The sequence below is a fragment of the Penicillium nucicola genome, assembly GCF_028828085.1.
Source record: "Penicillium nucicola strain IBT 29836 chromosome Unknown utg000010l, whole genome shotgun sequence".
NCBI lineage: Eukaryota > Fungi > Ascomycota > Eurotiomycetes > Eurotiales > Aspergillaceae > Penicillium > Penicillium nucicola.
In genome coordinates, this window is record NW_026643134.1 from 538,170 (window position 1) to 551,003 (window position 12,834).

At 47.5% G+C, this 12,834-nt stretch overlaps 5 protein-coding genes across 5 annotated transcripts; 4 read left to right on the forward strand and 1 right to left on the reverse strand.

The window, feature by feature from the left end:
• Positions 1–7: 7 nt before the first annotated feature.
• N7511_008733 (uncharacterized protein) lies at positions 8–2,287 on the forward strand (the record flags this gene model as incomplete). The annotated part of the gene is made up of 3 exons (XM_057131110.1): positions 8–1,917; positions 1,969–2,225; positions 2,274–2,287. 3 exons carry the CDS (start codon positions 8–10, stop codon positions 2,285–2,287), a joined length of 2,181 nt encoding a protein of 726 aa, XP_056979098.1.
• Positions 2,288–2,432: 145 nt separating this feature from the next.
• Positions 2,433–4,171, reverse strand: N7511_008734 (MFS general substrate transporter; the record flags this gene model as incomplete). The annotated part of the gene is made up of 6 exons (XM_057131111.1): positions 2,433–2,972; positions 3,020–3,299; positions 3,351–3,503; positions 3,560–3,756; positions 3,820–3,977; positions 4,051–4,171. 6 exons carry the CDS (start codon positions 4,169–4,171, stop codon positions 2,433–2,435), a joined length of 1,449 nt encoding a protein of 482 aa, XP_056979099.1.
• A 388-nt stretch (positions 4,172–4,559) lies between these two features.
• N7511_008735 (aldehyde reductase I) lies at positions 4,560–5,608 on the forward strand (the record flags this gene model as incomplete). Its single annotated transcript, XM_057131112.1, has 2 exons — positions 4,560–4,894; positions 4,972–5,608. The coding sequence occupies 2 exons, from the start codon at positions 4,560–4,562 to the stop codon at positions 5,606–5,608; spliced, it is 972 nt and encodes a 323-aa protein (XP_056979100.1).
• A 779-nt stretch (positions 5,609–6,387) lies between these two features.
• Positions 6,388–10,245, forward strand: N7511_008736 (putative NRPS-like enzyme; the record flags this gene model as incomplete). The annotated part of the gene is made up of 3 exons (XM_057131113.1): positions 6,388–6,609; positions 6,695–7,093; positions 7,147–10,245. 3 exons carry the CDS (start codon positions 6,388–6,390, stop codon positions 10,243–10,245), a joined length of 3,720 nt encoding a protein of 1,239 aa, XP_056979101.1.
• Positions 10,246–11,999: 1,754 nt separating this feature from the next.
• On the forward strand, positions 12,000–12,764 carry N7511_008737 (fungal specific transcription factor domain-containing protein; the record flags this gene model as incomplete). Its single annotated transcript, XM_057131114.1, has 1 exon — positions 12,000–12,764. The coding sequence occupies one exon, from the start codon at positions 12,000–12,002 to the stop codon at positions 12,762–12,764; it is 765 nt and encodes a 254-aa protein (XP_056979102.1).
• Between the last annotated feature and the right edge of the window lie 70 nt (positions 12,765–12,834).

Consider the following 12,834-nt stretch of genomic DNA (forward strand, 5'->3'; position numbering starts at 1 on the left):
GTCGGAAATGGCCAGTGATGCACGAAAGCTGCGTAAGGTGACACGCGCTTGTGATGCGTGTAAAGCAAAAAAGAAAGCGTGTACAGGCACACTCCCTTGCGGCCCTTGCTCGCAGCGGCGGCTGTCATGCACCTACAATGCGGCTTACAACAGAGGTGTCGCCATGAGCCCACTTTCTTCTGATCACCAAAGCCACCAGAAAAAACGTCCAAGCTCCGCAAACTTCAGTTCAAACAGCAACCAGGACCAGGCCATTGGCGAATCTCGACATCAGCAGTTTGCAACGGAGATACCTTCCGAGAGCTGGGGCCAACCGCCAACCCCTCATAGATCTCCAGGTGTCGAGTTTGGCCAGGATGCACCAGATGAATTTTCTGAGCCACCAAGAGAGACAGGCTCAACGATTGTTGCTCCTCAGTACTGGGGGCCAACCTCGGCACATTCCTTTCTTGGCCGCGTAGTTCAAGACCTACCCTCAACGCCCGCAAAATTATTACCCCAGCAAAAAAGCCAAGGGGCCTCATCCAATGTGTCAATTTTCTCATTTGGAGACAGGGTCGTTCCCGAAATTAGCCCAGCGGAATTTGAATGGCCGACTCGAAGAGCAGCGGACATCTTAATCCGACGGTACTTTGACTTCGCTTCTCCGACCTATAGAGTCCTCCACCAGCCAACAGTCGAATTGATGGTTCATGATCTTTTTGAAGGTGGTACCAATGCAAAGGAAACCACTCTGGCGGCTGCTTCCAGGGCAACTCTACTCCTGATATTCAGCATTGCGACAATGTTTCAGCCAGACCACGAAGGGCGTATCACAGACGCTGACACCTCTGGTTGGCAAAGAAGTGAAACTTATTATACGCGAGCAGATTATCTTCTACTACATGAAATGGGTGCACCAAGCTTGCCCTCAGTTCAAGCGCGCTTTCTGATGGTACTCTATCTTTTAAGTTCATCGAGAGCTCATAAAGCGTGGTTCACATTTGGAACAACAGTCCAACTGATGATGGCCCTGGGCTATCATAGTAAAAGGCCACGTCTGGGTACCGATCAAGAGGATTTGATTCAAAAGGAATGCCAACGCCGGGTCCTTTGGTGCTCATATACATTGGATAAATATCTTAGTGTCATATTGGGCCGTCCCCGTCTTTGGCAAGACGAAGATCTGGAAGAGGATCTTCCTGATCGAATTAATGACCAAGACTTAACCCGCCACGAAAAACGAATTTCTAAGCGGGATTGTTTGATGGATGCCCCTGTGTTTCATACCGTGCTGGCTCGGATTCTGACACAGGCTGCTAAAGAGCCCTATGTGGTCACAGGCGTCTCTACCAAAGAGCAAATCGATATCATTAGACTCTTTTGCGGGCGAGTTGCCGAATGGCAGGCTGAGCTACCGGCATTTCTATCAGGCATTATTCAGCCGGACAGCTTAGTCCCTGGACTGAGACGTCAGCTCACCGTTCTGCAGTTAGCGCGCTATCATACATTGATATTCATTACTCGGCCGCTGCTTCTCCGAAACTATAGTCAGACCTGGCCAGAGTGCGAAGCAAATTGCCAATACTACCTTAGTTTGTGTTTGACAGCGGCACGAGACGCAATCGAGTTGATTCTTGCCTTTGTGCAAGAGAAGCAGCTTTTTCAGTCTTTTTGGTATTCTCAGTATATTGCCTTCAACGCATTATCGATTATCTACCTTTACCTGATACAAGTTCAGCGAGGTCGAATTTCCCCAGTCAGTCTCCGTTTCGTCTCAACTCAGGATGCACCTTTCGACTCCCCATTGGATGAATCGACACTTTACAGATTATCAGAAACTGCACAAGCACACCTTGCCGATGCCACTGTTCGCAATGCGCCACCGTGGAGATACAGCGTTATATTACAGGGCCTGCGCCGAGAGTTGACAAAGTTGTACCCGTTTCCTCTAGCTTATCATGAAATGTATTCTAATTGTTGCTGCAGCCAATACGGTAATACTACCACTGGGGATACTTCTCCTTCCGAAACCCACCAACGTGATATGATTGCATTTGCGCAAGCTGAACAGAATGGGCCGGGTACGCAAGAGATTCTTTCAAGGCAGGATGAACCGGGCATATCCGGTCTTGAAAATGACTCATTTCTGCTTGATCCGCAAACCGAACTATTACTGGACAATCTTGCGACCGACGAAGACTTGGTCCTTGATTTCTGGCCGCAATTTGATAGCCTGCCTATCTGTAAGTCATATATAACGGTACTCCACTTGATCCTTCTAACATCTTCAGCTTATCTTGTTTAGGGCGTATTCGTTTATTGACCGTGATCTGCTTCAACGTAGGGCACAACAATATTGTTGAGCACTCGGTTACATGTATGGCAGTCTCATATTGTGGGAACAAGCGGAACTTATCTTTCATATATTCTCGATATCCCTTCAACCTTGTCTACCAAATATACTTGTAGCGTGTCTGACCATCTTGCTCCTCTGCCTTTCTCGCTCTCATATTCAACATATGCAGATAAAACGCCAATACACAGGAGAGCACAATTCCCCCAGCAGCAAAGGAGGACAATGTGATACCGCCTGGGCGGTATTGGGGCGAATCTTTGGTTGGAAAAAAGTAAGAGCCGTAAATGTTAGACGAATTGCCAAACAAATTCACTAAGGCGTATACAATGGCTCGCTTGGTTCTTGTACGAGGTATCGTGCTGGCAATCCATGCCTGCACCACACTAAATGCCGAATAGGAACCGGCACACATGAGAAACATGCCGGTGTACCGCACAGCAGTGGCCTTAGACGAGATGACCATGATGTTACCCACAATGTCGATGCAGAGAGGCCAGGCAATTAGTATGAACCTTTGGTCGGTGCGGTTCGCGATCAGGGAATTGCCTAGTGCAGTGATGAAGCCAAAGATGTACACTGGTGCGATAATCAACAACGTGACGTTATTGCTGTAACCCAGTGTTTTGGCAATTGTCTGTATAGATTAGAAATGAACCATACAGACTGAGTGGAAACACATACAGGAAAGAAATATGTCCATGTTTGCGAGGAAAGCTGGCAAACCTGAATGAGAATGAGGATCCACGCTTTTGGGTCTATGAAGGCATCACGCAGTGCTTCTTTGATAGAACCGTTCTCGTCGACCTCGTCGTTTGCTGCACGAGCAAGACGCCATTCAGCAAAGCGCTGCTCCTGTTCGGTGAGCCACTTTTGCCTGCCCGATGAAGGGAAGTCCGGCAACAAGGCCACTGCGACGAGGCCTGCTACCATAGTCCCGGCACCTTCAATGATAAAAAGCCATCTAATTGTGTCAGTTCCAAGATCATAGGAATATTCCTAGATAATCACGAACCTCCATCCTTCAAGCCCGCCTTTTCCTTCTAACCCTGTCATGATACCGGCGGCTAATAGTCCACCAAATCCATTGGCGACTGTATTTCCACAATACACAATTGCCACTCGAACCGCGATCTCTGACGGCTTGTACCAAGAACTGATCAATAGTCTGGTTTCAAATCAGTTTGATTATTATGTTATTCGGACATCAGAGGTACAACGTACAGTGCTCCAGGGAAGAACGGAGATTCTGCAAATCCGAGGAATATTCGCACACACATCAGCCCGGCAAAGTTCTTGGTTGCTGCAGTACACAAGGATATGCCTCCCCAAATGAATATAGCCGTAGGAATATACCGGGATGGTTTCAACCGAGTCAGGATAATGTTGCTTGGGACTTGACCCAAAAGGTAGCCAACAAACTATAGATATTGGTCCAAGTTAATGTCTGCTCGTTCTCTTAGCTTCAAAGTGAATCTACTCACCATTATAGCTACTGAAGTCTGGTACTGATTGTCGGAGAGGTGGAGGTCCTCTTGTAGCCCTCCTAGTCGTGCATTTGCAATGTTCGATCGGTCCAAGATGTTGAAGATGAACAGTAGGAACAATGCAGAGATCAAATGGAGGTCAATCTTTCGCACCACTAGAACCAAGTTAACCATTGGTTGTGTTTTAGTAACTGACTAGAAAAAAAATGACTAGAAAAAAAAACTTACAGCGTTTCTCAATGTGTTGTGTTTCCTCCTCGAAAAGGCCCTCGAACAAAATCGGGTCCCTGTCCAAGGGCTTGGAGGATTCGATATGAAGAGAAGATGTTTTGAGATCAGACTGTGACATAGTGAAATTTTCTCTGTGCATAGAAGAAAGAGAGGAAGTAGAATTACTAGCGAACAGAGACGTGGTTCTAAACTACCAAGTCAGCGAAGACCTGATATATAGCCCCAGGTTCCGAACCCGCATCAACATGCGGGGGATTGGCAAAGGAAGAAGCACCAGAATCTCTTCTTCCGGACTTCTCCGCAAGATCTTGGCTAAATTGCTGCAGCAAACCCTGAGACAAATCCGAGAAGCTTGTCCTGCAAAGACTTTTGCCCTCTCGGTTTTCCGCCTTATCCGTGAATCCCCTTCTGTGCTTCCGACCTGTTGATCTTAGATCACAGAACTACTTATGTCAGTGGATTTCTCTTTCAAGGTTTCGACATTCAGATATCTTTGAAACGTAAAAATGGCCATCACCACTCACTTCACTCTGAACACTGGCGCCAAGATCCCGGCCGTGGGATTTGGAACATGGCAGGCCAAGCCAATGGAGGTCGAGAATGCCGTTGAGATCGCACTCAAGCAAGGATACCGCCATATCGACTGTGCCGCTATTTATCGCAATGAGGCAGAGGTCGGAAATGGAATCCGCAAATCAGGAGTGTCCCGCGACGAGATCTTTGTCACTGGGAAGTTATGGAACACGAAGCATGCCCCCGGTGACGTCGAGGCTGCTTTAGACAAGTCCTTGAAGGATCTTGGTCTTGAATATCTTGATCTGTATCTTATGCACTGGCCTTGGTAAGAACTTCATTTACTATCTACTGATTCCTTCGCTGAAGAACGTATAAAACAAGAGCTAACCGAGTGAGACATAGTGCTTTCAAAGGCGGCGACAAATGGTTCCCCTTGGACAAAGACGGGGTCTTTGAGCTAGCAGATGTCGACTACATCACCACCTATAAGGCAATGGAGAAATTGCTAGCCACTGGCAAGGTACGGGCGATTGGAGTTTCGAACTTCAACATTCGTCGTCTGGAAGAGCTATTGAGCCAAGTCACTGTGGTACCTGCAGCAAACCAAATTGAAGCCCATCCATATCTTCAACAGACGGAACTGCTAAAGTTATGCCAGAGCAAGGGCATTATCGTCGAGGCCTACTCGCCCCTGGGCAATAACCAGACCGGAGAGCCCCGAACCGTTGACGACCCCCTTGTTCATGATGTCTCACGTGAGGTGAACCTGGATTCCGGTGCTCTTCTTGCTAGTTGGGGTGTCCAGCGCGGAACTGTGGTTCTGTCCAAGAGTGTCACCCCTTCGCGTATTGCCTCTAACCTTCAGGTCCGGCAATTGTCCGAGCCTGCTTTTGCCAAGCTCACTTCGTTGGAGAGACACAAGCGGTTTAATTTCCCTGCCATCTGGGGCTACAATATTTTTGAAGAAGTGAGTGATGAGGCAGTTCGTAAAGCTGCATTGGAGGCTGGCCCGTTAAACAAGACCAAGTTTGCTGTATGAGATATGTGGTTTGACGGTCGTTGTACATAACGCAATTAGAGAAATGAGAACGAAGATTTGCTATTGATTTGCAAATATCTTGTGACTTGCAGCCAAACCAACAAAGACAATTTATGGTTGGACGGATGAGATATTTGGTAGTCATTGCCAGTTTTGTGAAATAGTTTGAGGATGTTCAGTCGTATATACCTGTAAAATGGGATGTTCACATGAACTTGATGAATTATTTCTGATACAGACAGATTGCTAGGCAATGATTACTTTCTTGATTCCTATCGAATTTCGCTGTTTGAATTGGAAGCTTCGATGTTGATACTGTAGGTTTCTTTCGTCATTATAGTCCCATTAAACTCCGGGGCGATGGGACTAAGGGTCTCCTCGCCCTACATCATCTTTAATCCAGGTATATTTGATACTCTGTTAGTTATTTAGTGCGCCTTGTCCGGACAAGAACAGGCATCGGAATAAGAGAAGTTCTCCGCTATGCTTTTCCGAAGCAGACACCGAATTCACATGACAAACCCCTAGCTCAGTAACTAATTGCAATTTATTCCCAACTAGGTTTCACTTTGATGGCCGAACTATGTCATGCGAGAATATCTCATCTTGCTTGATCTGGAAATCCGACATTTCCGACAACTCCGAGCGGAACTCCAGGTTCGCAGGAGATGACAACAATGAACCTCGAGAAATAAATATGACACTTGGAACATTCAAAATGCCAGACTCCGATTTATTCTTGCAATATCTGACTGTCATATTGACTCAACCTGTTGGACATGGCAGCAGTCACACTTCAGCCTGCATCGCAGCCTCTCTTTTCATCAGCCGAGCCAGCAAGCTCAGCCTCCCAAACAGCAATTATACAGACTTCTTTCGGCCAAAATTTTACAACTATTGATGGGCTCTTGCGAGCCCGATCCAATGGCCACTTGGCAAATGAAGCCATTGTTGCATACCCATCATCGGGAACTGACTATGACTACTATACACCTTACCAAGTAAGTTTTGCCTACAACAATGATTAGCGGAAGAGATTTGTACTTATCTCCTTTGAAAATTTAATACTAACTTGGAGCTGCACAGTTAGACAGTTTTGTCGAAGCAGCATCGGTCACTTTGTCCAAAGTGATTCCACAACGTCGCTCCTCAGCAGACCCCGTCAAAGTGGTAGGCCTGCTCGGTCCATCTGATTTCGAGTATGCGATCACTCTTTTAGCTATTTCCCGCTTGGGACATACTGTGCTGTTGCTATCTACACGGATTGCAGAGGATGCATATGTTAGCTTGGTAGAAAGCACCTCGGCATCATTTCTGATTGTCCACCCTAAGTTTCAAACCATGGGTGAAAAGGTTTCTAAGAGAACCAGCATTGTGCTGCACGAGGCTTTATCCCCAGAAGTATATAAAAGCCCTGCAGCTAGAGTGGCCCGGCTACCATCAGCGTGTCTGGATGGTACTAAAGAAGCTGCCAATATTTGTTGGGTTTGTGTGTGTTGTTCCCATGTTGGAGCTTATAAGCTGATATTCTCACTTAGATCATTCACTCGAGTGGATCGACAGGCCACCCGAAGCCAATTTATCAAACTCACTCCGGCGCCCTACGAAATTATGCAAACAACTTTGGCCTCCGAGGATTTATCACATTGCCACTGTTTCACGCCCATGGAATCAGTTGCCTCTTCCGTGCAATTCATTCCCAGAAGCTGATTTATATGTACAATGCAAATGTGCCACTGACAGCATCACATCTTCTTGCTACACTGCAGGAGCACCAAGAGATCGAGGTGCTTTATGCGGTTCCATACGCCTTGAAGCTCCTCTCGGAGTCGGAGAATGGCCTGAGGGTTCTCTCACGACTTGAACTTGTCATGTTCGGCGGCTCCTCGTGTCCAAAGCCCATCGGCGACACTCTCGTCCAGAATGGAGTCCGCCTGGTTTCTCACTACGGAACGACCGAAACAGGGCAACTGATGACTTCGTTCCGAGACCGCTCGGACTTGGACTGGGACTACGTCCGCCCAGGTCCATCTTTGCTACCATACCTCCGATGGGAGGAGCAGTCCCCTGGGATTTATGAGCTGTGTGTTTTGGAAGGCTGGCCCTCCAAGGTCGCCAGCAATCGCCCTGACAACTCATACGCAACCAAAGATCTGTTCGAAAAGCACCCAACTAAGCCAAATGCGTGGCGCTATTACGCCCGCCTGGACGATACTCTGGTTTTGGAGAATGGGGAAAAAGCCAACCCGTTGATTATCGAAGGTGTTGCACGGAATAACCCTCATGTGGCCGAAGCGATTGCCTTTGGGGCCAACAAGCCAAGACTTGGGATGTTCATAATCCCAGCAGAAAACAGTTGTGTTCAACACGAGCAGGACCTGGTGGATTTAGTCTTCCCGGCAATCGAGATATGCAATGCTGAATCTCCTGCATATGCCTACATATCGCGTGACATGATCCATGCCCTGCCCGTAGACGCCGACTACCGCAAGACTGACAAGGGAACTGTTATCCGCTCTGCATTCTATCGTGATTATCAGTCACAAATTGATCAGATATACGATGTTGAGGTTGCTGGGGGAGACCAGGTTTGCGAAGGCGCCGAGCTGATCAATTTCCTTCGCGAGAAACTTGTCGAAGTAGCACCATCCATCGAACGAGCCTCATTGAGAGACACGACTGATGTTTTCAGCTTGGGAGTTGACAGTTTGCAATCAATTCGGCTTCGTACAATCATATTGAAGTCCCTCGATCTTGGTGGCCAGAGACCATCTCAGAACTTTGTTTTCGAGAATCCGTCGTTGCAAGCGATGGCAGAGACTTTGACTTGCATGCGTCTTGGCCAGACTGCGAAGGGTGAAGTTCCTGTTGAAGAGCGGATGTCAGCTATGATTGAGAAGTATAGCGCATACTTTGAATCCCATATTCCAGTTTCTGGTGAGGATGACGGCGAACACATCATTGTAACTGGCGCGACAGGCTCTTTGGGTGCTCATGTGGTGGTTCAATTGGCCCAGTCTATCTGTGTCAACACTGTCTACTGTTTGGTTCGAGCGACATCCACTGCCTCTGCACGCCGTCGTGTCCAGCAGTCTTTACGCGCACGAGGCCTGTCATATACGCTTACCCCGGCTCAAGCACAGAAGATTATCGTGTTACCGGCTGACTTGGGCAACTCCAACCGTTTCGGAATGGATGAAGCCTCTTATACAATGTTGGTTGAGTCGGTAACAGGGGTTATCCATTGTGCCTGGTCAGTGAATTTCAACTGGTCCTTGGAGAGCTTCGAGGGAAGCTGCATCGCTGGCACCCGAAATTTGCTGGATCTTTGCTTGAAGGTTCGCCGACCCTCTCCTGCCAAATTCTCTTTTTGTTCCTCGGTCAGCACAGTTGCTCGAACACCGGGTCATTGGGTCCCAGAGGCTCTTCCCGAATCCCTCAGCTATGCACAAGAGATGGGCTATGCGCAGTCTAAGCTAGTAACAGAGCATATCATCAACCAGGCCGCCCTTCAAACAGGAATGACGGCTCGTGTGCTACGAGTGGGCCAAATTATTGCTGATACCATTCATGGTATTTGGAATGCGACCGAGGCCATTCCCATGATGCTTCAGACAGCAATGACAATCAACGCCCTGCCTCAGCTCGACGATCTTGTGTCATGGACACCAGTGGATATCATTGCCAATAGTGTTATCGATCTCACTCTGGCGGCAGATGCAGGACAGATAGTCAATCTCACAAACCCAACTCTGAATCATTGGACTCGAGACTTGTTGCCGCTTCTGAGGCAAGCAGGTTTGGAGTTTGACGAATTAAAACCGCGCGAGTGGTTGAACCGCCTTCGAGATTCAAATCCTGACCCCAAAGCTAATCCACCCATCAAGCTTGTCGAGTTCTTCACCAATAAATACGATCATGACCGTCCGGGTCGAGTTCTTCTCTATAGCACCCAGCAGGCTCAAGCTGCGGCACCTGCCCTGCGCCAGGCTGGAGGTCTGACTGCCACGTTGGTGTCACAATTCATCAAGTATTTCCACACTCAATGCTGGTCAGACGCTTCTCTCTTGAATCTCTCCACACGTTCCCGGGAGGTGATATTCTTGAGCGGGCCCTGTGGATGTGGCAAGAGCACAGCGGCTCAAGCTCTGACGCAGCGATTTGATATCCCTATCATCGAGGGCGACGACTTGCACTCGCACCTTTCGCGACAGAAAATGACCAATAACATTCCCCTGGAGGATACCGATCGTTGGGACTGGATTGCTCATATCCGTGGTGCAGTGATGTACAGGCTACAGAACTCAACAGCTCCTGCCATTGCAGTTACCTGTTCGGCATTGCGAGCGTTATATCGTGACGAGCTGCGGAAGTTGCCTCAGCTTCTTGATTTCCCCGTCACGGTCACTTTCTTGGCCCTCACTATTAGTGATGAAGCTCGGTTGAAAGAGCGCCTCGTCGCTCGCTCTGCGGAAGAGAATCATTATATGCACTCAACAATGGTTGAATCGCAGCTTGCCATTCAAGAACCTCCCATGCGCTTGGAGAGCGATGTAATTGTGTTGGATTCTTGTCAGTCAAAAGATCGAATGATCAAGGCTGTTGAAGATGCTGTGCAGCACATTCTGGAGCTCTAGATTTTTGAATTCGCCATTTTGTCTACTGTTTTCGGCTCTTTATCACATCACATCAAATTATATTTGAAAATTTACATCACGCAGTATTAGCCGAAGTCCAAATGTATAGACGAATGGGGGTAGAATAGACCAATTGACGCTAAACTTGATGTGTTTTGGTGACAAATTGTGGCGTTGAAAGGCAATGCGCTTATCAGTGCCCCAAATACCTTTACTTTGCACATTCTATCAGCACCGTTCGATATGTCTCAAAATGCTGCGAATTCAAAAGGGAAGCCACCTCGAAGACGAATCCGGTCAGGAGGCCGAGCCTTTCTCGCCTGTGTAAATTGCAAAGAGAAAAAAATGAAGGTACGGAGATGTATAATTGCTCACGAACCACCCGTTAATATCTCCAGTGCGACAACCATGCCCCAAGTTGCGAAAACTGCTCTCGCTCGAGTTCAAGTTAGTGCCCTTTCTAGCAACAACTTATGATGTATATCGCTGAATCCAAGCTACAGATTGCCTCATAGAAGATCCATTTACGAAGAAACAGAGGCCGCGTGACTACATCGAAATATTGGAACGACGAGTAGCATTCCTAGAAGATGCTTTGAGACAGTATCGTCCAGATCTAGCCGCTGATCATCTCGCTGTGGATGGGCTTTCCCAGTCTTCTTTCCAACCGGATTCTGAAAGCACGTCCAAGCCAATCGATCTTAACAGACAGAATGGCAGGCCGGAGGAAGTTGAAGATTTGGCTTCCAAAGTCGGCCTATTAAACTTGAATGCAGCTGGAGCAGAGCCTATCTATTTAGGTTCGTCTTCTATATTTGCTTTCTCGCGCTTGATCAATTCGTCACTCCGCCAAATTGTAACGGGGAGTTCTCGAGGCACCAAGGATGACAACCCACTGATATCTCCATCCCCATGCCTTCTACCCGACTATTCAAGTGCAGTTCAGTTAAGCAATGCTTATTTTCGGAATGTTCACATACAATACCCGTTCTTACATGAGCCAACTTTCCGGACATGGGAAAGGTCTTTACTCTGTGAATCGATCGAGTTTGATTCCAATGTTTTTGGTCCAGTGCCTCTATTTTTCTTGAACATGGTATGCTTAATGAGAAGGCCTGCAGTAAAAATATCAAGCTGATCTTTTTAGGTGTACGCTGTTGGTGCTTTGCTTCTGCCAAGTTGCGGGTATTCACCTGAGGCAAGTTTACATGTTCTTTGTGCGGTACTTTTCTAATTTCAGTAGAAGCTGTACGCATCCGCACAAGTCTATGTTGATCATATCTTACCCTTTGATAATCTTGAGGCTATACAAGCAATCCTAAGCTGCGCAATATACTCGCTCAGGGCACCCCGTGGCCCATCCCACTGGTGAGCATATACAAATTGATGGGTCCTCGAGTTTGCTCACAATAACTAGGAAGCTAGCGGGGATGGCACTCCGTCAGTGTATTGATCTCGGCTATCACCGAAACGCGAAATGCCTCAAGTCAACTGCAGATCCGCTTCGACGTGAGTTATGTAAATGGTCATTCTGGTGTGCCTATACTTTGGAGACTCAAGCTGCCGTTATGCTTGGGCGACCTCAAGGTATACCTTACTTTGAGGTCGATGCCGAGGTACTCATTCCCCATGCTTCCGTAAACTGTTTAACTAACAAAGGCACATAGTATCCGACCGATATCAACGAGTCTTGCATCACAAAAACAGGAATATATGGCATCCCACGGGAGTCCAAAAATGATGCATTGACAAATATGACAAGAGCGATTCACACATTCCGGATTCGACGCCTTCTCAGTCGGATACACAGCACTCTCTACTCAAACGGCGAGACATTTTGCTCCCGTACAAATAGCCGCCAGACTGCTATACAGCAACTCCGAGAAGAAGTCGAAAACTGGTACCTTGAAATACCTCCCACGCCTGCGGCAAAAGAACCCCTTACGCTATTTCCAACCTCGGATTGGTTCGATCTGGAGTACAACTATGCTATAATACAACTCTATCGATCTGAAATTATTCATGGACCAACTGGAGCCGGAGATGATGTCTTCATCCAATGCATGAGGGCTTCAGAGAGCATTTGCCACGGCTATCGTCGCCAGTTCGTTGGAAAGCCGACCAGTTCGACATGGACGGCACTTCACGAACTTTTTTTGGGGGGACTTACATATCTGCATTGCCTATGGACGTCGCCTGCAGCACGTGAGGCACATGCAAATGGCCAAGTGAGCAGTACCTGCAGTGACTGTACCATTGCTCTGGTTATAATGGCAGAGAGATGGCACGCTGCCGCACCCTATCGGGACATTTTTGAAACGCTTTCCAATCTGACAATGAAGATGATGGAGGAGGCAAATGGTGGTATCTCAAACTTTACACTGGCAACAACATTACATGGTCGTCTGGTTGAGAATGATTTGATGGAGCAAATGGAATTGATGGGTGATTCTGGCATTTCTGATGGAATATCTGAGCTTCTGGATCGTCTTTTAGGCGAAAATCCGCGAGAGGATTAGTATACCCGGCTTGTTTGGGACCCAGAGATTACTATAGTAGAAAATAATAGATACTGCAAGCTTTCGTATA